The sequence below is a fragment of the Labeo rohita genome, chromosome 7, assembly GCF_022985175.1.
Source record: "Labeo rohita strain BAU-BD-2019 chromosome 7, IGBB_LRoh.1.0, whole genome shotgun sequence".
Classification (NCBI taxonomy): Eukaryota; Metazoa; Chordata; class Actinopteri; order Cypriniformes; family Cyprinidae; genus Labeo; species Labeo rohita.
The window spans coordinates 37,537,375-37,557,661 of record NC_066875.1 but is presented as its reverse complement, the minus strand read 5'-3'; the positions used below and the strand labels follow the sequence as shown (position 1 = coordinate 37,557,661).

At 35.6% G+C, this 20,287-nt stretch overlaps 1 protein-coding gene across 1 annotated transcript in view; it reads left to right on the top strand.

Moving 5' to 3' along the window:
• fgf11a (fibroblast growth factor 11a) overlaps positions 1-20,287 on the top strand; it is a 76,271-nt gene that overhangs the window by 29,783 nt on the left and 26,201 nt on the right. The window contains exons 3-4 of the mRNA XM_051115788.1: positions 9,454-9,564; positions 19,583-19,686. Of these exons, the coding sequence (XP_050971745.1) occupies positions 9,454-9,564; positions 19,583-19,686 (215 nt within the window). The remainder of the gene's footprint in view (positions 1-9,453; positions 9,565-19,582; positions 19,687-20,287) is intronic.

The following is a 20,287-nucleotide window of genomic DNA, read 5'->3' as shown; positions in this document are numbered from 1 at the left end:
TATATGCAGTGATGGTTGTCCGGTGCAGGTGAAGTGGCGGGAGGGGGCAAGAACACTTTGGGTCTCCTGTCTCCGTGGAGATGCCGGCTGCTTGGGATGATGTCGTCGCATTCTGACATCTCCGGCTGCCTGCCCAGCATGTCGTGAGCAAGTCCTAATTTGGAACGTCAGAATTAATACATACACACAATCATTAGAGCGGAACATTATGCACAACTAAACTCTAAAAGCTACAACACATATGCACATTTCTTGCTCAGCACACCTGTGTGAAGAATACCTCAAATTGTGCCACTTTTTAAAAATAATCTGTTTTACTTAAATTGTAGAAGGAGGGAACTGAGAGGTGCTTTCCCGTGCTTTACCATGGTTCAGTATCTGGGTTAGCAGGGTGCACACATTCAGAAAATGTAAAACACAGTCTTAAAACTGTCATTTGTAAGTGTTTATCCTTGGATTAGAGGCAAGACATGTTAGTCAACCTGAAATAGTATTGCTGTATGTGAATGAAAGACTGAGTAAATGAAAGTGAAGGGAGGAACAAATACGCAAGCCGGCTGTTTTCTTGCTTTTATGACTTCTGACATCACCGCCAGAGAGAGAGAGAGAGAGTGAGAGAGAGCGGGAGTGGCAGAGACGAAGAAGAACACCTGATTAGCATTGTGTTCATGTCCCACTGCCGTGACTCTGAATGGCTGCGAGAGAGCAAAAGAACATGGGCGAGAAGGGAGGAGAAGGACAGAGCGAGGGAAAGAGCCAGCTCAGCACTTTCCAGAGGCCAGGGCGCAGGAAAGAAGAGAGGCTGGTGGACCTGGGAAGGGAAAGAAAGCAGACACAGGGACACACACGCGCACACACTTCTCACAGGCTAATTGCTTCCCTCTCTTTTCATCTCTCTCTATTTGCCAACTCTTTGGGTGAGGTTAATACAGCAGGATGGCAGTGTCAGGAACAACTGTTGTTCTATAGGTAAAGTCTGTCTCAGTCTCTATGTCTGTGTCTCGGAGGTTAACAATAGAACAATACCTCACGACAGAACAGAGCAAGACTCCTTACAACACACCTGCTGGGGCATCATATACCTATTATTTTGAAGGGTAAAATATGTGACCCTGGACAACAAAACCAGTCTTAAGTAGCATAAGTATATTTGTAGCAATAGCCAAAAATACATGCGGTTACATATGCATGGGTAAAAACTATTTATGCCAAAAATCATAAGGATATTTAGTAATAATCATGTTCCATGAAGATATTCCATGCAGCCTCAGATTCCAGATTACATTCAAGCTCAACATTTGAAAATGTCTATAAGCTTGTTCAAACACAGACACATGCAATTATCTAACATTAGAGGTAAAAGTGGAAAGTGATGCACACACACACGTCTCAGATGTGAGATGTGTGTGTGTGTGCAGCAGTAATGGTCATTAACTAATGCATGGTGGGAGTGTGTAAGGCAAAGAGAGCTTTGGGTCAGGAGGCACTGATGCAAATACTCACACCAGACCAGCCCTCTATCATCACATCATCTGTCTCTGTCACGCTGCGTGCCAGCATGACCACACACACTTACACAAAAAGACACTTGCAGTTACACAAGCAATGGGGTGCTGGTGTGTAAACCTTCTGTAGCATCCAAAGTAATGTATAAAGCACAAGTGGTGCAAGGACAGATGGAGAAATCTGGGTTGTTGTGTCCTGAGGTGAATGTTCAGTGAGCCTTTTTACCTCTGGATGTCTCGAAAGAGAGATGAAAAGGTGCTTGGATTGGTTTTGTTAAGCTCTGTTCACACAGGGAGTGATTTTATCACTGGAGGTCACCAAGACGCTGTGCTGTTGGTCACTAGTTTGTTTTTCTAGGGTTGGATGGATGCCCAAACGTGATTGGTGGGCTGTGTGGTGAAGAATAAGAAGGATAAGATTGTAATTTGGAATCAGGAATCAGTTTTCTTGCTGCTAAAAATGCAATAGAAGTGCATAATGTATGAATATAATTCAGAATATCAACAACCACTGACACAGTTTTCCCTTTTTTTTTTTTTTTTTTTATTTGTTCCTCTTTTTAGACAGAGACATATCATTAAGAATGCAATCATAGAGTAAATTTTACTTAAAAAGTAACATTTGCTTTCCTGCTTATAATATCAACAATATGATTGATTATTTTTAATATTGATAAAATAAACTTTTTCAGCTGTCATGTCGCTTAGCACTGCATCGTCATTGTAATGGTTGCATTGTCGGCTTTTATTGAAATACATGACACCCGGTCACTCTTTCTTTCTTTCTTTCTTTCATTCTTAGTGATGCCTTATCTTTTCCTTTCATCTCATCTTTGTTATTTTCACTTTGTTCTCTGGTGGCAGCTGCTTTTCTTCTTCATCTCTCCCCTTTCACTGCATTCTCTCACCTCGCTATCGGCAGGCCTCAGACATGTCCCAGCTCGTTTAGACACAAATCATTAAGCTTTACAGAGGAAAAAAGGCCCATTAGTTTGACTTTAATTAAGCCCAAACTGCACATCCCTGTCTGTTGTGACCTTTGTGTGTGTGTGTGTATGTTTTTTTTTTTTTTTTGACATTCCCCTGCATTCACATCCATTGACAGAAAGACTTATAGATAGAACAAATGAACAATAGAATCTAACGATGGATGGATAGAGAATAGGCATGGATGAATGATGGATTGAGATGGATGGAAAAAAAAACAATACAATAGATCTAACAATAGATGGATGGATGGTTGGAGGTAGATTTAAATGGAAGGATAGAATTATACAGTGATCTAATGATGGATGGATGGATGAATAGATAGAACGATACATTGATCTTACCATGATAGAGATGGATGGTTGGATGGATAGTTGATCGGTAGTTGATGGATTTGAATGGATGGATAGTATGATCTAATAATGGAAGGATGGATGGATGAGTGGATGGATGGAAAGGGGTAGATTTGAATAGATGGATAGAACAATACAGTGATCTAACCTTGATAAAGATGGATTAATGGTTGATCGGTAGTTGATAGATTGTATGGATAGATAGAATGATCTAACAATAGATTAATGGATGGGTGGATAGTTAATTGATGGTTGATAGATAGATTTGAATGGATTGATAGAATAATCTAAAGATGGATGGATGGGTGTGTGGATGGATGGATGAATAGTTGATCTTTGTTAGATTTGAATGGATAGATAGAATGATACAATGATCTAATGATGGATTGATGGATGGGTGGATGAGTGGGTAGATAGAGATGGATGGAGATAGATTTACATGGATGGATGGATGATGGATGGAAATAGATTTGCATAGATGGTTGGATAGGGGTAGATTTGAAGAATGATAAAATGATCTAACCATAACAAAGATGGATGGATGGTTTATTGATAGTTGATAGATAGATTGAATGGATGGATAAAGCAGTCTAATGATGGATGGATGGATGGAGATAGATTTAAATGGATGGATCGATCGGGGTAAATTTGAACAGATGGATAGAATGATACAATGACCTAACCATCATAGAGAGATATAGATAAATGAATGGATGAATGGATGGTTGATAGATAGATTTGAATGGATGGATAGAATGATCTAATGATGGATAGATGGATGGGTGGGGATGGATGGATGGGGTAAATTTGAATGGATGGATAGAATAATACAATGATCTAACTATCATAGAGATAGATGGATGGGTGGATGGATGGATGGATGGATGGATGGATGGATTGGTGTGTGAATGGATAGTTAATAGATAGTTTTTAGATAGATTTGAATGGATGGATAGTATGATACAGTGATCTAATGATGGATGGATGGAGATAGATTTAAATGAATGTATGGATAAGGGTAGATTTGAATGGATGATAGAATGATACAATGATCTAAACATAATAGAGGAATAGAGATGGACGGATGGATGGATTTAATAGAATGACACAATTATCTAATGATGGATGGAGATCTGAATGAATGGATGGATGAATGGATAGAGATAGATTTGTATGGATGGATAGAATAATACAATGACAGATAGATAGATAGATAGATAGATAGATAGATAGATAGATAGATAGATAGATGCACATTTAACTGTGAAAATTACATTAAATTTCTGGTTAGTCCTTTCATAGTTTGTAGTACAGGAACTTAACCTATTAACAGTGTTTTTCATTGTGTTTTTCCAATATTTTAAAGTTAAAATTACACTCATTTATTACAGTGTAGATCTGAGTTTGGGTCAGTTGTTTGTTGAGAAATGTGAGAGTTGTTCCTGGGGCAAGTGATTGATTGTCCAGCTAAATATTGTCATTACAGCCTTGGCTAGCTCTGCCCCGCCCCCCTTCATTACTCACAGTCACATTAGGCCGCAGGGAGCGTCCACTGTAATTTTATGCACTTTAGCCCAATACGTCCTCTGAATATGAAGCATGCACTTGTACGCTTCCACTCCTGTTAGCTCGGCACGGACAATATTGGGCTTGACAAGTATGTTTTCATAATTTTATGCAAAACAAGTAGTAGTCTGCAGGTTTTTAATATGAAGAGGCAGTTGAAAAGAAGCAGAATTATGTTTTGATGATCTAATTTTTTGTCGAATTTGAACTGTAATTGTTAACAGTTAACAACTGACACATTAACTCATACTAATAGGATTTCTTACAACGTTATTTTGCTTCCATCTTTGAAATTTGAAATTTGCAATAACTACCATTCAAAAGTCTGAGATCGGTAAAAACAGTTTTGAAAGAAGACTCATGTATTTGCTAAAAATACAGTGATAGTAATATTTTGAACAGACTTTTTATTTCTAAGGGTCAGAGAACAGAAAGAAAATGCTCATTAAAAACTATCAAATATCTGTGATTTTGGGACAAACGCATTGTAAGTGGACTTCAAGAAGAAAGATTTTTAAAGATCTATAATATGACCCCTTTCACATGCTGGATAACAAATACAGTCTTATTTTTGTTTGTATCTCTCTTCGTCTCTGTCTCTTCCCCTCTCCCTTTCTTTCTCCGGATGAAATATGGCAGTGGAGGAGCCAGACTTTTGTTAGGATCTGTTGTGCCTGAAAGCTTTATCGATGCTTTGCGTGAAGTATGAGAGTCTTCCTCTTTTATTTAGCGTGTGAATGTCTTCCAATAAAATAAGCATGTCATAACTTCTGCCCACTCTCTTGTTCGCCCTCCGTAACACTCGTTCACTTTCCTCTCCCCCTCGGGAAGGCGACGACTCCATCTCCAGCTGATTGGTTGATGTATGGTGTTATTCAGAGAGATGCAAAACCACATAACTCACCCTGACGGGGCTTATAGGAGAGATAGTGAGGCATAGAGAAGGGAAAGGAGATCTCTAACCAGGTGATGTCCCCGGTGGGCCAATGTGTCTGTGTAACTTTTGTTGAAGCCCGGGCTCTTGGCAGACTGGCATCCCTGAGCGTACACACTCAAACGCACATCAATATCACCCATCAGGAGTGCCCTTCACACCCTCTGTCCCCGGAGATGGGTTTTATGGTTATGCAGTGCAGACTGAAGACAGAGAGGGCTTGTGTATCAGTGCCGCTCTGTGTGTGGCTTTCAAAACGTGTCACGGCAGCGCTACTAAAGAGGCTGACAAAGACAGATCTGCGGGGAATTTCCTACACAACCCGAATCAACCGAGTCGGAGGAGATGAAGGAAATGTGCCTTATCGCGGCAGAATATGCGGGTTTAATCTGTGAATATCGTTATTTGCCGCCTCTTTGCTTTGTGTGCAGCCTTTAATGCGAACGCGCACACATATTTCTTTCTCGGCTTCTGTGAGCGGTGATTTGTCTGTGGACTGTGGCGGTGGCAGCCAGACACTGTGCCATGTAGCTGAATGTTAAAACTGTAGTTTGGCCCCTCAGGGCCTCACCTTCAGAACTGATCAATGGACACTAGCAAATAGAGGCCTGCAGAGAGAAAGACCAAACCATTTCTGCAGTGTTTTACATAGAGGGAATGCTGAGAGGAAATGGGACAGGCACACAGAGTGAGCATTTGTGAAATAGGAGTGATTAAAAGGAAAAAGAGATTACTAAAATGCTAAAACGTTTGGGGACGGTATATGATTTTTTTATACACTGACCAAGGCTGCATTCATTTGATCTAAAATACAGTAAAAACTGAAATATTGTGAACTGACAGTAAAATAACTGCTTTAAATCTAATTTATTCCTGTGACAGCAAAGCTGGATTTTCATCAGCCATTACTCCAGTCTTCAGCATCACATGATTCTTCAGAAATCATTCTAATATGCACACTTGGTGCACAAGAAACATTTCTTATTTCATATATACAGTGGTGGCCAAAATTATTAGAACGCTAGTATTTTCACCAGCTAAAAAATGGTATTAAGTCAGTTATTTCTATCTTTTGCTGTAGTGTGTCAGTAGGAAATATCACTTTACATTTCCAAACATACATTTTGCCATTAATTTTATTAATCAAAACAAAATCATGAAAAGTATACAATTTAACATCAATTTTATTATTTTATAATTTTATATTCTATTAAAAGTTTAGAGCTCAATGACATTTTTTTTTCTCACCATATGTTTTATTGTTGTTTATTATTGTTTTAGCATGTCTGATTATTTAAATGCATAAAAACAACTTTTATTTGTTCTTACAATAGCCTTATGAAATGTTTTTCCCCCCATCAGAAATTATCTGTGTATTTAATTTTTTTCTGGTTATCAAATGAAGGCATACAACATTGATTTAATTTATCTTTTAATTAATGAAAATTAAACACATTTAATTTTTTGGCAAATAAATGGTATTTGATATTAAAATGTAAACATGGAAGAACTCTATCAATTGAGTGATTATTTCCTAAAAAAGAAAATTTTATTATTTTTTTTCAACAGTAGTAGTAGTAGTAGTATCATGTACATTCTACTAAATAATAGTAATATATGCCTATTTCTGGCACAATGTCTTTAAATTAAACCGAACTTTTATTTTGATGGGTTTTTGTGAATTCCTTCAGATTTCTGTGTGTATATGATATTATGCTAGTTTTACTCAAATGAAACTGCAGAATGTTCATGAAGTGACTGTCAGAGCAGTTCTGGAGGTGTTGTTCATGTATTTATGTCACTGCGAGGGTCAAGCACGCTTCAGTACAAGTAGTAAACAAAACTGAGCTTATGTGCCGTTTATTTATGAATTTATTCATTCAGACCGGGAGACACACAGAACATGCAGGATTCATATTTAATTATTTGTGTTGTGGCTTAATATTTACAGATGGTCCATATTGCAATTTGATTTAAGTGTAATGACCTACTTTTGATTAATTAGTCCAAACCCTGTTGAAAAAACAGCATATGCTGGTTAGGTAGGTTTTGATGCTGGGATGCTGGTTTTAGCTAGTCTTTAGATGGTTTATGCTGGCTCTTTGCTGGTCCTTAGCTGGTTTAAGCTGGTCCTAGACCAGCACATGACCAGCTAAGGACCAGCTTCCCAGCATCAAAACCTTCCTAACCAGCATATGTGTTTTTTTTCAACAGGGTAACTTTGATCAATTCTGTGACATTCCGCTTTAAACTGTAAATTCCATTTTTATGGCTGGATTCCGAGATTCTGTCCGCGTTTTCCTCATTGTGGAAATCATAGGACCCTATGAGATCCGATCTCTGTGTGGAGCACTGGCTGTTGTTAGACTCCTTGTGCAAACAAAAATCTCACTGGATTATTACAATTAATGGCAAAAATTAATGTTTGGAAATGTAAACTTAAGTTTCGTACTGACACACTACAGCAAACAATAGAAATAACTAACTTAAAACCATTTTTAGTTGGTAATAATACTAGTGTTCTAATAATTTTGGCCACCACTTTATGTGGAGTTTTTGTATGTATTTTCTAATATTACTATTTTTTACATATTATTCTCAAATTTTCTTTCTCTAGACTTTTCTGCAGCTGTGTCAACAATAGACACTTTACCTGTCTTCTGTGCCTTTAATGGGATTATTTAATATTTAAAGAGCAGCCAGTGTTTACACTTAAAAACCACCTCTAAAAAGCTTTGTTATTTTTGTAGAAGATTTATTGAAGGTAGTTAGATAACACACCATTTGCACACATTTTAATGTGCCTTTGCTTTTACTTTATTCACTTCAGATTTTCAGACACAGTGCATTTTAATGTTAACAGCATAAATAATATCAAAAATATAATTTTTATATATAAACGTGCCAGTTTAGTTACTAGTTAAGCAACTGTATGCACACCTTATAGCTGTTAGTTGGTTATGTGATTTTAATTTATATGCTTTAGCACAGTGACATCTCATAATATTGCCTTAACTTTTCTGTTCGATTATCAGTGTCCCACCTGTGTTGTTTTACACAGATCTCCAGCAGACTGCTAGACACATCCCTTACCAGCTGTTATATTTCATTTGATCATCTATCACCTCCCTTCTCCTTCAGAAACCCATAAAGCTAGAAGATTTTTTATTTGGTCTTTTTCATTTTAGCAACTTTTCTATAGCACAGCAAAGAGCCCTCTCTTAGCAGATAGCCTAAATGTCCCTTAAAAAAATACTATGGAAGTACCATGGTACAGTGCTATCAGATGGCACCATGGTAGATGGTGCATTAGATATACAGTATACCGTGATATTAAATGATTGCCATATTGTACCATTTTAACATTTAAAAGCATAGTTCACACAAAAATGACAATTCTGTCATAGTTTACCTGTACTCACTCTCATATTTTTCCAAATCTGTATGACTTCCATTGTATGTCAAAAAGTATAATGGAGGTCAGTGGGAATCTAAACTGTATTTCTTCAAAATATTCTCGTAGCTTCATAACATTATGGTTAAACCACTGATATCACATCGACTATTTGATCTATGTCCTTAACCTTTCTGGGCCTTAAACTTGATAGTTCTGTTGCTGTTCTGCAAGCTCTTAGATTTCATCAAAAATATCTTAATTTGTGTTCTGAAGATGAGCAAAGGTCGGGTTTGGAACGACATAAGCGTGAGTAATTCATGACAGAATTTTAATTTTTGTGTAAACTAAAACTTTGAACTATCCCTTTTTGTAGTTTGTTTTGTTGATGCTGTAAACTCTGAGAAGAAAAGGGGATAAAAGTTTTGTCGCTGTGATTACACTGCAGTCCATTGTCCAGTACAGACAGAAACAACGACTCATCTTCCTAATGTGGTTTGTAAACATGGCTGCTTGTATTTTAGTTTGTTATGGCTGACACAATGCAAGTCTCTTGAGGTAAGCTGTGAAATTAAAGATGCATTGACTGGTTTGTGCTTGTTAGTGTGGCTCTTTCTTAATTCAGTCATCCTGATATAACCTCCACTGTTAACATGTATCTCTTTCAAGAAGCTTTGAGATGTTTAATGAAATGTTCTCTCTTTTTTTCCTCAGAGCCTCAGCTGAAAGGTATCGTCACACGTCTGTATTGTCGGCATGGCTTCTACCTGCAGATGTTACCCGATGGCACCTTGGACGGCACAAAGGACGAAAACAGCTCCTTCTGTAAGTGTGTGCTCATAGACGTGTGGGTGTGTGCGTCTGTGCGAGCGCTCAAATCCTTTTTGAACACATGTTTTAAGAGCTTTAAAAAATCCTGTTAACCTTACCTGAACTCACTATCACATTACAACCCACAGATTATAATGGGAAACAAACATCAAAGTGTGGCAGGTCTCACGCTCTCGCTCTCTGTGTCTGTGTCTGTTCCTGTGGAGTATAATGCCTTGCCCTCCTCACAGCAGTATAAACCGGCATCCACATCAGCCAGATACGTGCAATGTCCTTTCACAGCATGTTCAGGAGAATTTTTTGTTCGGAGGTTGGATCATAGCTCAGGATACCTAATGGAGACCAGGCTTGGGCAAAGTTTAGAACTGAAGAATCTATCTGTCATTCAATCGTTCTATCTATTGTTCATTCTGTCTATCTGATTCTATCATTCTATTATCTATCTAACGTTCTATCATTTTATCTATCTATCTATCATCTGTCTATCATCTGTCTGTCTATCTACCTATCATCTATCATCTGTCTGTCTGTCTATCTATCTATCTATCTATCTATCTATCTATCTATCTATCTATCTATCTATCTATCTATCTATCTATCTATCTATCTATCTATCTGTCTATCTATCTATCTATCTATCTATCTATCTATCTATCTATCTATCTATCTATCTATCTATCTATCTATCATCTGTCTGTCTATCTATCTATCTATCTATCTATCTATCTGTCTATCATTCTCTATCATTTTATCATCTATCTGTACACTATATCTATTGTTCTATCATTCTCTCTATCATTGTCATCTATCTATCTATCTATCTATCTATCTATCTATCTATCTATCTATCTATCTATCTATCTATCTATCTATCATCTATCTGTCTATATATCTACCTATCTATCTATCTATCTATCTATCTATCTATCTATCTATCTGTCTATCATTCTCTATCATTTTATCATCTATCTGTATACTATATCTATTGTTCTATCATTCTCTCTATCATTGTCATCTATCTATCTATCTATCATCTATCTGTCTATATATCTATCTACCTATCTATCTATCTGTCTATCATTCTCTATCATTTTATCATCTATCTGTACACTATATCTATTGTTCTATCATTCTCTCTATCATTGTCATCTATCTATCTATCTATCTGTCATTCTTATCATCTGTCATCTATGTCTATCTATCTATCTGTTTATCTATATCTATCATTTTATCATCTATCTATATACTATATCTGTTGTTCTATCATTCTATCATCTATGTCTATGTTTCTTGGAATTCCAATTACTTCAGTTCTTCTTTACATTCAAATTTGAACTAAAGGTCTAAATGTAAGTCATTTCAGATTCAGGAATATCACTGACATTTGATTGCAGTTTTGGCATCATAGAAAACCTGAACACAGTTAAAGATATTTTTGAGACCTCTTCTAAAACTCCTGAAGAAGCACATGTGAGATGACTCGGCTATTTTTCTCATAAGAAAACTTGTGAAGCGGGAGGCATCAGCAAAAGGTCTCAGTATGCTCTTTATTTAATTTCATTGCTGCAGAAGAGAATAACATATTAATGATATCTCGTCTGCTACAATTTATTTCCTAATGTACCTAATGTTCCGGTCCTAATGTACAGTATGGGCTCTCCTAAAATACGCAGCACTTTTCTCATAAATTACATGTTCCCCTCGTGAGACACATTTCTGAGCACAGCCAAACAGATGCCCTGTAATGTCTTTTTAATATGGGAATGTAATAAACAAAACAAAACAGTCAAATCCCACAAGGTTCTTCCACTTTTTACTGCAGACGTCTTGAAATCCTTCCAGAGGCAAAACTGTTATGTCAGTCGATAAAAGGATTTTCGTAAGTGTTTCTATCCATAAATCTTGCATAAAAGTCATTTAACAGTGCCTTGTCGGCTGATTTGGTGCAGGTGAGGTTTGTGTCAGATATTGTGTAAGTGTGTGTTCGCTGTAGTGAGTTTGACAGAAGGAGACCATCTGGGAACAGCTGTGTGGTTTGTGTTGGAGACAGTGCGAAAGTTAAACAACTTTTTTATAGAGCTACTTAAAAGGTGAAAGGAGAAAAAAAAGCAAGCGGGAGAGCTGTATGATTGCTGTCTAGACTTTATGGTTGTTATATACGGATTGTGCACTGAGGTGAGAGAAAGGTGAAATTGCTATGTTAACTGATGTACAGTTTGGTTTGCTTCCTGAAATTAGGACTGAACCCGTTCTGAAGAAAGGCTGTGTGTGGGTCAGGATTTGTCTACATTATAGTCATAGCCATCGCTAGACCTTATTTATAGAGTTTATATCCCTGCTTTTAAACTCATAACTAAAGGGACTCACAAATGAAAATTCTGTCATCGTTTACTCACCCTCATGTTATTACCTGTATGATTTTCTTCTATGGAACATCAAAGAATATGTGTTTTGACAAATGTTTCAGCATTTTTGGTCCTAAAAGTCAGTAGGATGCAAATTACCATTTGGTCTTATTGGTTATCGTTGTACGGAAAAAAATGTAAACATTCTTTACAGTTTTTGCAATTGTTAGGACACAATTTCTATGGAAGCCCATCTTACCACAAAAAGTGTATGTATTCAAAAAAATGTATTCGTTAAAAAACTCTAAATTATGTTCGTACCAATAGCCTTGTGGGCAGTGTGCTGACATGTAGCACAGTTGCACTTCTCGGCTCTCGGCTCACGGACCTTGCCCGACCCAACCCAGTACTTAACTGTCCTATCACAATAAGGCTAAAAATGCCAAAAATAAAATTAGAAAAAAGTCAAAATTATGATTATACTTAAATCATAATTACTAGATAAAAAGTCAAAATTATGACTTTAAAAATCGTAATTATGAGATAAAAGGTCGAAGTTATGACATTAATTTCATCTCATAATAATTTTGATTTTATCTTGTAATTATGAATATTAAAGTCATAATTTTCACTTTATATTTTATAATTAAGACTTTTAGTCATAATTATGAGATAAAAGTCAAAATTGTGACATACTAATTTCATCTCATAATTTTAATATAGTATGTCATTATTTTAATTTTCCCGGAATTATGATTGTAAAGCTATAATTATGACTTCTAAAGTCATAATTTCAAGCTTTTATCTCATAATTATGACTTATGTATGTCATTATTTTGACCCAAGTCATAATTTCAACTTTGTTTTCTCATAATTACAACTTTGTAATTCATAATTTAAAAATTTTCTCATAATTATGACATTTAAGGTCGTAATTTTGACTTTTTATCTCGTAACCATGAATCTTAAAGTCATAATTTCAATATTATTTCATAATTATGACTTATCTATGTCATAATTTCAACTTAAGTCATAATTTCACATTTTTTCTCATAATTATGACTTTTAAAGTTAAAAGAATGACTTAAGTATGTCGTAAATTCGACTTTTTATTAATTCAGTAATTTTTTCTTACGTGATGGAATAGGCTTCCATAGATTTTTAATTTTTAGGATTTTTTTTTTTTTTTTTTGTTACTTTTGTTTTATAGAGGAATGACTTGATTTGTAGCAGGAAGCAGGAAGAAAATGTTTGAACAAGTTACTTAAGTATTGAGAAATGTGGCTTAGTGATTGTTTAAAAAATGATTTTTAAGGTTTTATGTTCTATTTAACATTTGACCCCACTGATTTTTATTGTACAGACAAAAAAAAAGTTTTCCACGGAAGAAAGAAATTCATAGAGGTCTGTGACAACATGAGTGTGAGTAAATGATGACCGAATTTCTTCAAAGCATAATATATCATTACTGTCTTGGTTATCATCATTATTAAATGTTTTTTTTATTGTATCAGCACATACCGACCACTCATATATAAACGTTCCTAAAGGGGATTTTTAGCAGCAATGCCATAGAAGAACAGTTTTGTGCTCTCCAAAGAACCTTTCATTGAACAGTTCCTAAAAAAACTGTTTTCTTCGTGTGAAGAACATTTTAATAATGTAAAGAACCTTTTGTGCATATGAAAGGTTCCATGTTAAAGCTTTTTGTTTTTAAAAGTTAATATTTGATTGTGCATGTTCGTTCCTCTATTTTGGTGTGGGTGATCACATTTGCTGTGTAACAGGATCAAGAAAGAGCAGAGAACATTGACAGACCTCTACCACACACATCCATCTCTCTCCCTCTTTTTCTCTCTCTCTCTGTATCTGTCTGACTCTTTGACTGAGGTCAGATGTTAGAGGTGTGCCCTCTCATTAGCAGTGAGGGGGTCTCGGTGAAGCTGCTCTTTATGCACCACACTGCGGAGTATGCTAATTAGTCCCAAAAACTGCCAAATCAGCACGGAGAGAGAATAAATAATTAACATGCTCTGATTCATATCTGGAACCCCTCTGTTATAATGATATACAATTCCATCATTAAACAGACAAACAACTTTCATGCTCTGATCCATCCTGATAGGTCTCCATAGGATGGCATTGGAAACTTCCATGGTTGGTTAGCATGTAAAGCAACACTTTACTAAGTGATGCAACTGTACAGTGGAGAAACTCTCTAATTAATGACGTGCGGCTGCAATGTGCGTTTCATTAAAACTCAGTTTGCATGCTGAAGTTCCTGCAATCATGCTCTGTAATTGTGAAAAAGGTGAACAAGCTTAGTAATCTCTGTGATCCTTTCTCCCTTTGGAATGTCTTTGTTCATGTCTTCCAATTCATCTGCTTTAAGATACAGAACAACATTTTTTCTTTAATTTATTCAAGCAAACTTTGTAGTTCTACACAGATTAGCACCAGGTCCCCAGATGGCACAGTGCTTGTCCCGGCAGTTCCCAGCAAAGCCAAAAGAACAGCTGGTATGGCAGTGATAGGTGCTCCATCACAGAGTGCGTGCCCCCTTGGAGAGAAGGGTACGCAGCCTGACGGACTGGCACTCCCCCTTTCATTTTCATCTTCACTCAAACCACAAGTTGATTATGTAATGTCTTAATGAGCAAAACGGGAGAGGAATGATGAGTTATTTGCTCTGTGTGTGTGCGCGCACACTCCTCACCTTCAGCCAATGAACATCTTGAGCTGATCATGCATTTCACCCTTGCTCAAGTACTTACACTTGAAAAGATAAGAGAGAGAGAGTCAGGTGGAGTTGGTTTCTTTGCAACAATTCCTTATAACAGCATTTTCCTAGTTTTTGCCTCACCTTCTCCTACTCTGAATGTCTTTAAGTAAAAAAAAAAAAAAGTTAAACAAATAAACTCTGACTTTGTTCAAAGTCTTCACCAAGGCCACATGGACACTAAGAAGGTTTGGGAGGAATAACAACATTTAAACAAAAGTGATTCCCCTTTATTATTATTTTTTTTTTGTGTGGGTGAAATATATGGAGATCACATTTAATGTCTCAAAAAAAAAAAGTAAGAAGGTAATTGTTACTCTATATCTTAGATGTGCAACTGCATTTCTTGCTATTGTGACTTTTGCAACTGTGATCTTATATCTCAAAATGTTTCTCTGTATATCACAATGTGGCTTTTTATCTTCCAGTTTCAACTTGATTTTTCATAATTGCAACTTTATTTCTAGTAATTGTGATGTTATGTTTCAGCACTGAAACTTTTATCTCACAAATACTTTTTTATAGTTTAAAAAAGAATCACAGAACAAAAGGAAAAAACACCTTTATCCTGCATGGATGCATAAAATGAAACAAAAAAAAAAAATTAACTTTTTATTAATCAAAGAATTCTAGAAAAAGGATCACTGTGTCCACAAAAATATGAAGCATTTAAGCATTTTTTTGAAACATTAATAATACGAATATGAATAAGAATAAAATGTTTCTGAAGCATGAAATCAACATATTAAAATGATATCTGTAAGATCACAAATATATAAAAAATATATACACTACCGCTTAAATGCTTGGGATCAATAAGACTTGTAATGTTTTTAAAGAAGTCTCTTATGCTCATCAAGACTGCATTTATTTGATCAAAAATACAGAAAAAAAAACAATAATACTGCAAAATGTTAAAAAAAAGAATCACAGGCTCCAAAAAAAAAAAAAAAAAAAAAAAAAATTGGCAGCACAACTGTTTACAGCATTGATAATTCTATTAATAAATCAGCATATTAGAATGATTTCTGAAGGACCACGTGACACTTAAGGCTGGAGTAAAAGCTGATGAAAATTCAGCTTTGCATCACAGGAATAAATTATATTTTAAAGTATATTAAAATAAAAACCAATTATTTTACATTGTAATAACATTTTGCAGAAATATTTTTTTCTTGTATTTTTGATCAAATAAATGCAGTCTTGATGAGCATAAGAGACTTCTTTAAAAAACATTACAGGTCTTACTGATCCCAGACTTTCGAGTGGTAGTGTATATATTTAATTTGTAATAATATTTCCTGCTTTTACTTTCTCATGTGAGCACCTGGAGATTTGGTTTGGTGCCCACAAAATAATAAACTGCAATAATACTGTTATATGTTTTTTTAATTAAAAGTGAGTATTAAATAAAAATATTTTATAGTACACTTAAAAATACATTGTTAATATTTACATTTTTATCCTTTTTTACTTTTTTATTTTTATATGAATTTTCGTCAAACCTAAAATCAGCTAACTTTTATTTTGTCAGGTTGCCGGCAAGTAAATATACACGTTGCCGGGTTTACGCAGCGTCATTGAATGAAATGTCACAGTTTAACGTTTTGCTGTGAAACTGGAAGCACATAGCCTAGATTTATGTTTTCAATTTGAATGGAAATCTTATCCCATATTTTTCAACGCGGAAGTAAGCCTATGAAGCGAGACTTCCTCTTTACGGAGAAGAAAAACAACGTGCAGTAAACGATAAAACTGTTTGCACTACAAACCAGCGTGTTCATAATTAAGATAATACACTAAACTATACAGTAACACACCAGTTTGCAATATCAAGGAGCAAAATTAGCTGTTTTGTACAGGGAAAATAGCTAGACGCGGATGAGACCGGAAGCCAGACCAATAAAATTTACAAATGGCCGCGCCTGCTCTTACTGCAAAAATAAAGTGGATATAGTATTACAGCTAGTCGATCTAAAATGGTGAACCATATCAGACCATATGTGCACCCCTGATTATATACTATATTTAAAGTATAGCCTATATTCTATACTATTTAGCATTATATTATTATGGCGCATATAGCTCTCAGAAAAAGATTGACAACTGTATTTATCCGCAGTGTGTATATGGCCAGAGGGAAATAAAGAGAGAGATTCTGAAAGAGCAAGATTCTGGCATCTTTTTTTGGCACACAGAAAAGGTTAACCAAAGAGAACAAGACAGCAGTGAGAAAGAAAAGATGGTTTGAGGCCAGTTTCTAGACAGAAAAAAGATCATCGCTGAAAGAAAGGTTAAACAAAGGCAAAAGACAAACCTGTTAGTGAGGTAATGCAACTGTGGAATTAATTTTACCCTGTAAATGTCCATCTGGTGATAGACATTTTTTAGAAGCACCTGGCAGATACGATCAGCTAGAGATGAAACATACAGCAGATATCATTTCCTCAGCACTGCCCCCTTAAGAACACTTAAACGCTCAGAAAGATTTACTAATGTCATACTAACATTTAATGACTTCCCTTCAAACCGCCCAGAAGGGAGGGAGAAGAATGGAGTATGAGAAAGAAAAAAAAGAAAAAGGGGGAAACTCTGAAGGTCTTTAACAGACAGCGAGATGTCAGAGCTGTTGACAGTGTACTAACACAATGTGCTGAGGCATATTAAAAAAAAAAAGAAAGAAAAGATTCTTCATAATAGAGAGAGAGGATGAACGACAGGCGAGTTTTATGCCCTGACCCTTATCCCATAATGCCAAGCACAGATAAACTTTGACAGAGGCAGACCTAGGGTTGTCATCCATTTCTTTGTGTCTCTAAAAGTTACCAAGGCAATAAATAAAGATTGACAGTCAGTCTTTGTAGCGATGCTTCAGGGTGACAAGCCACAACATGTAAACACATAGACACTTGTACACACTGAGGCAAGTGCATAACTTGATGTTAAAAGTTTTTTTTTTTTTCTTCTACTAGCAGTAACTCATTTCATTATGATGACAAACAAATGTTGTTTAATGGCTCAAGGTGTTTAATTATCTTTGGATGATCATTAACTGGTACTGAGCCACAATTAAAAGCTTGGTAAAGTTAGTGCTGCTGTCATTAGTGGATCTGATGCTAATTTTAAAGATCCATCTAATTAAAATTAGATTTGCACTTTGTTTTACAGTATGTGTACTTGTACTTGAGTGTATCTACCTAAGAAAGTTCTGGCAATATAAGATAACTACACAGGGTAGGGCGTGGGCATCAGGAACAGGGCTGTAAAATAGAGTGCTACCAAAATTAATTTTACTACTTATATAATGAATATCTCTGTCATCTGAGACGTAATATGACGCAAGCTTTGCTAGCAGACAAGAGAGTGGAATATTGTATTTTATTTTTTATTATATTATTTTATATTTTATTTTATTTTCCTAAAATGATAAATGTTCTAGTGTTATGTCTGTTTTGCTTACAGACAAAAGTAGTATTTTTATTTTATTTTTTATGTTATTTTATTTTATTTTGCCTAAATATTATAACTATTCTAATATCTTGTCTGCTTTGCTTGCAGACAAAAGTGATATTTTTATTTTTCATTTATTTTATTTTATTTTAATACTTTATTTTGCTAAATATTATAACTATTCCATTATCTTGCAGCAAAGCAGACAAGACAGTGGAATAGTTATAATATTTAGCAAAATAAAGTAATATATTTCTATTTTATTTAATTTAATTTTAAATTTTCCTAAAAAATATAACTATTCTAACGTTTTGTCTGCTTTGCTTGCAGACAAAAGTGATATCTTTATTTTTTATTTTTTATATTTTTTATTTTGTATTTTTTTTTTTTTTTATTTTATTTAATTGTGTTTTATGGTTGTATCAACTATTTCACTTGTCTTGTCTTCGTTACAGTCGAATAATATTTTTGTTTTATTTAATTTTTTTATAACTATTTTACTGTCTTCTCATCTTTGCTACAAGACAGTGAAATATTTTATTTTATTTTATTTTATTTTATTTTATTTTATTTTATTTTATTTTATTTTATTTTATTTCATTTTATTTTATTTTATTTTTGTCACAGCCAGAAAGTACATTAAAACTTTATCTTAGTGTGAAAGAATATTTCTCTTCAAAATACTCACTATGCTCCCAAGTTTTCTGTGTTTGTCACATCAGCTCTGCTAGGCTTCATCTTTAACTACTTATGCAGTCATTAATCTGCTCTCCAGTAATTTTTATGTTATTGATGCTTTTCTTGAAGGCTGTAAGGTTTCGGGTTCAGATGAGGTCTGCATTGTCATGCCCGTGGTTGTCACGACACTAGGAGGGTGCTTCTCAAATCTGCATCGCTCCCGTGGAGACACATTGCCATGGGCGATTTGTCAATACCGCTAAAGTCAACATGTCGCTCAAGACGTTTCTCACCAACGGTCCCGTCGGTCAACACTCCACACCAAAATAGACACACTCTCATCTGCAGAGCAAAAGGCTTATGAATGAGCCCGCGCAACCATCCCGGTGTCACACAGTTATGCACACGCCTCAAGCTAACATCCCAGTTTTGGAAACACTGGAAATCCTGTTGGCTACGGCTGGCAGAGTGATGGCAGAACAAAGAGCGAGGTGTAAGGAGATTTCTCTGTTTCTCTTTAATGTGCCTCACCGAATCTGAAAGCTCATTTCACTAGGGTCTGTAATTTCAGGAGGTTTCTGCTGAAGCTGTCAAATTTGGGGGCGTGTTTCACCTTAGGTGCACCACAGAGAAATTCTCATCCTTCATAACACGCTGAAAAAAATGAAATATTGAGAATCGTTCATCATTTATTTCATATAGAGCGAAATTTCAGACTGTCCACGCTGATGTTTAAAATCTCTCTCTCTCTGAATTGCAGTGCTGTTCAACTTGATTCCTGTGGGTCTGAGGATAGTCGCCATCCAGAGCACCAAGACAGGACTCTACATAGGCATGAACAGCGAGGGCTACCTCTACACATCAGTAAGTTTACAGCACATATCATACTCATCAATCGTCCAAACACATCATTTAGTTTTAAAGGGACAGTTCACCCAAAATGAAAATTCTGTCATTAATTACTCACCCTCAATTTGTTCCAAACCCGTAAGACCTTCATTCATTTTCGGAACACAAATGAAGGTATTTTTGATGAAATCCGAGAGCTTTCTGTCTCTGCATAGACAGCAACACAACTGACACGTTCAAGGCCCAGAAAGGTAGTAAGGACATCATTAAAATAGTCCGTGTGACATCAGTGATTCAACCGTACTGTTATGAAGCTACGAGAATACTTTTTGTGCGCAAAGAAAATAAAAATATCTTTTTGAGGAAACCTTACACGTTATTTCATGCTATTTGATTATGTATCAGGTGCTGCTAATGAAGTTAACTATTGTGCGTTTGTCCTCAGACAGTGAGTATAAGTACTGTTGGCCTCAGTTCTCTGTGACACACTCCATTAGTCTGGCCTATTTCTCTCTACCAGTTAAACTCTTGTGAGTAAGACATGCTTCTGCAAAGAGATGCATTGCTTTGCAGTGTAGAGCAGCCTTTCTTCTCTCTTCTCTATCCTCTGATCCAC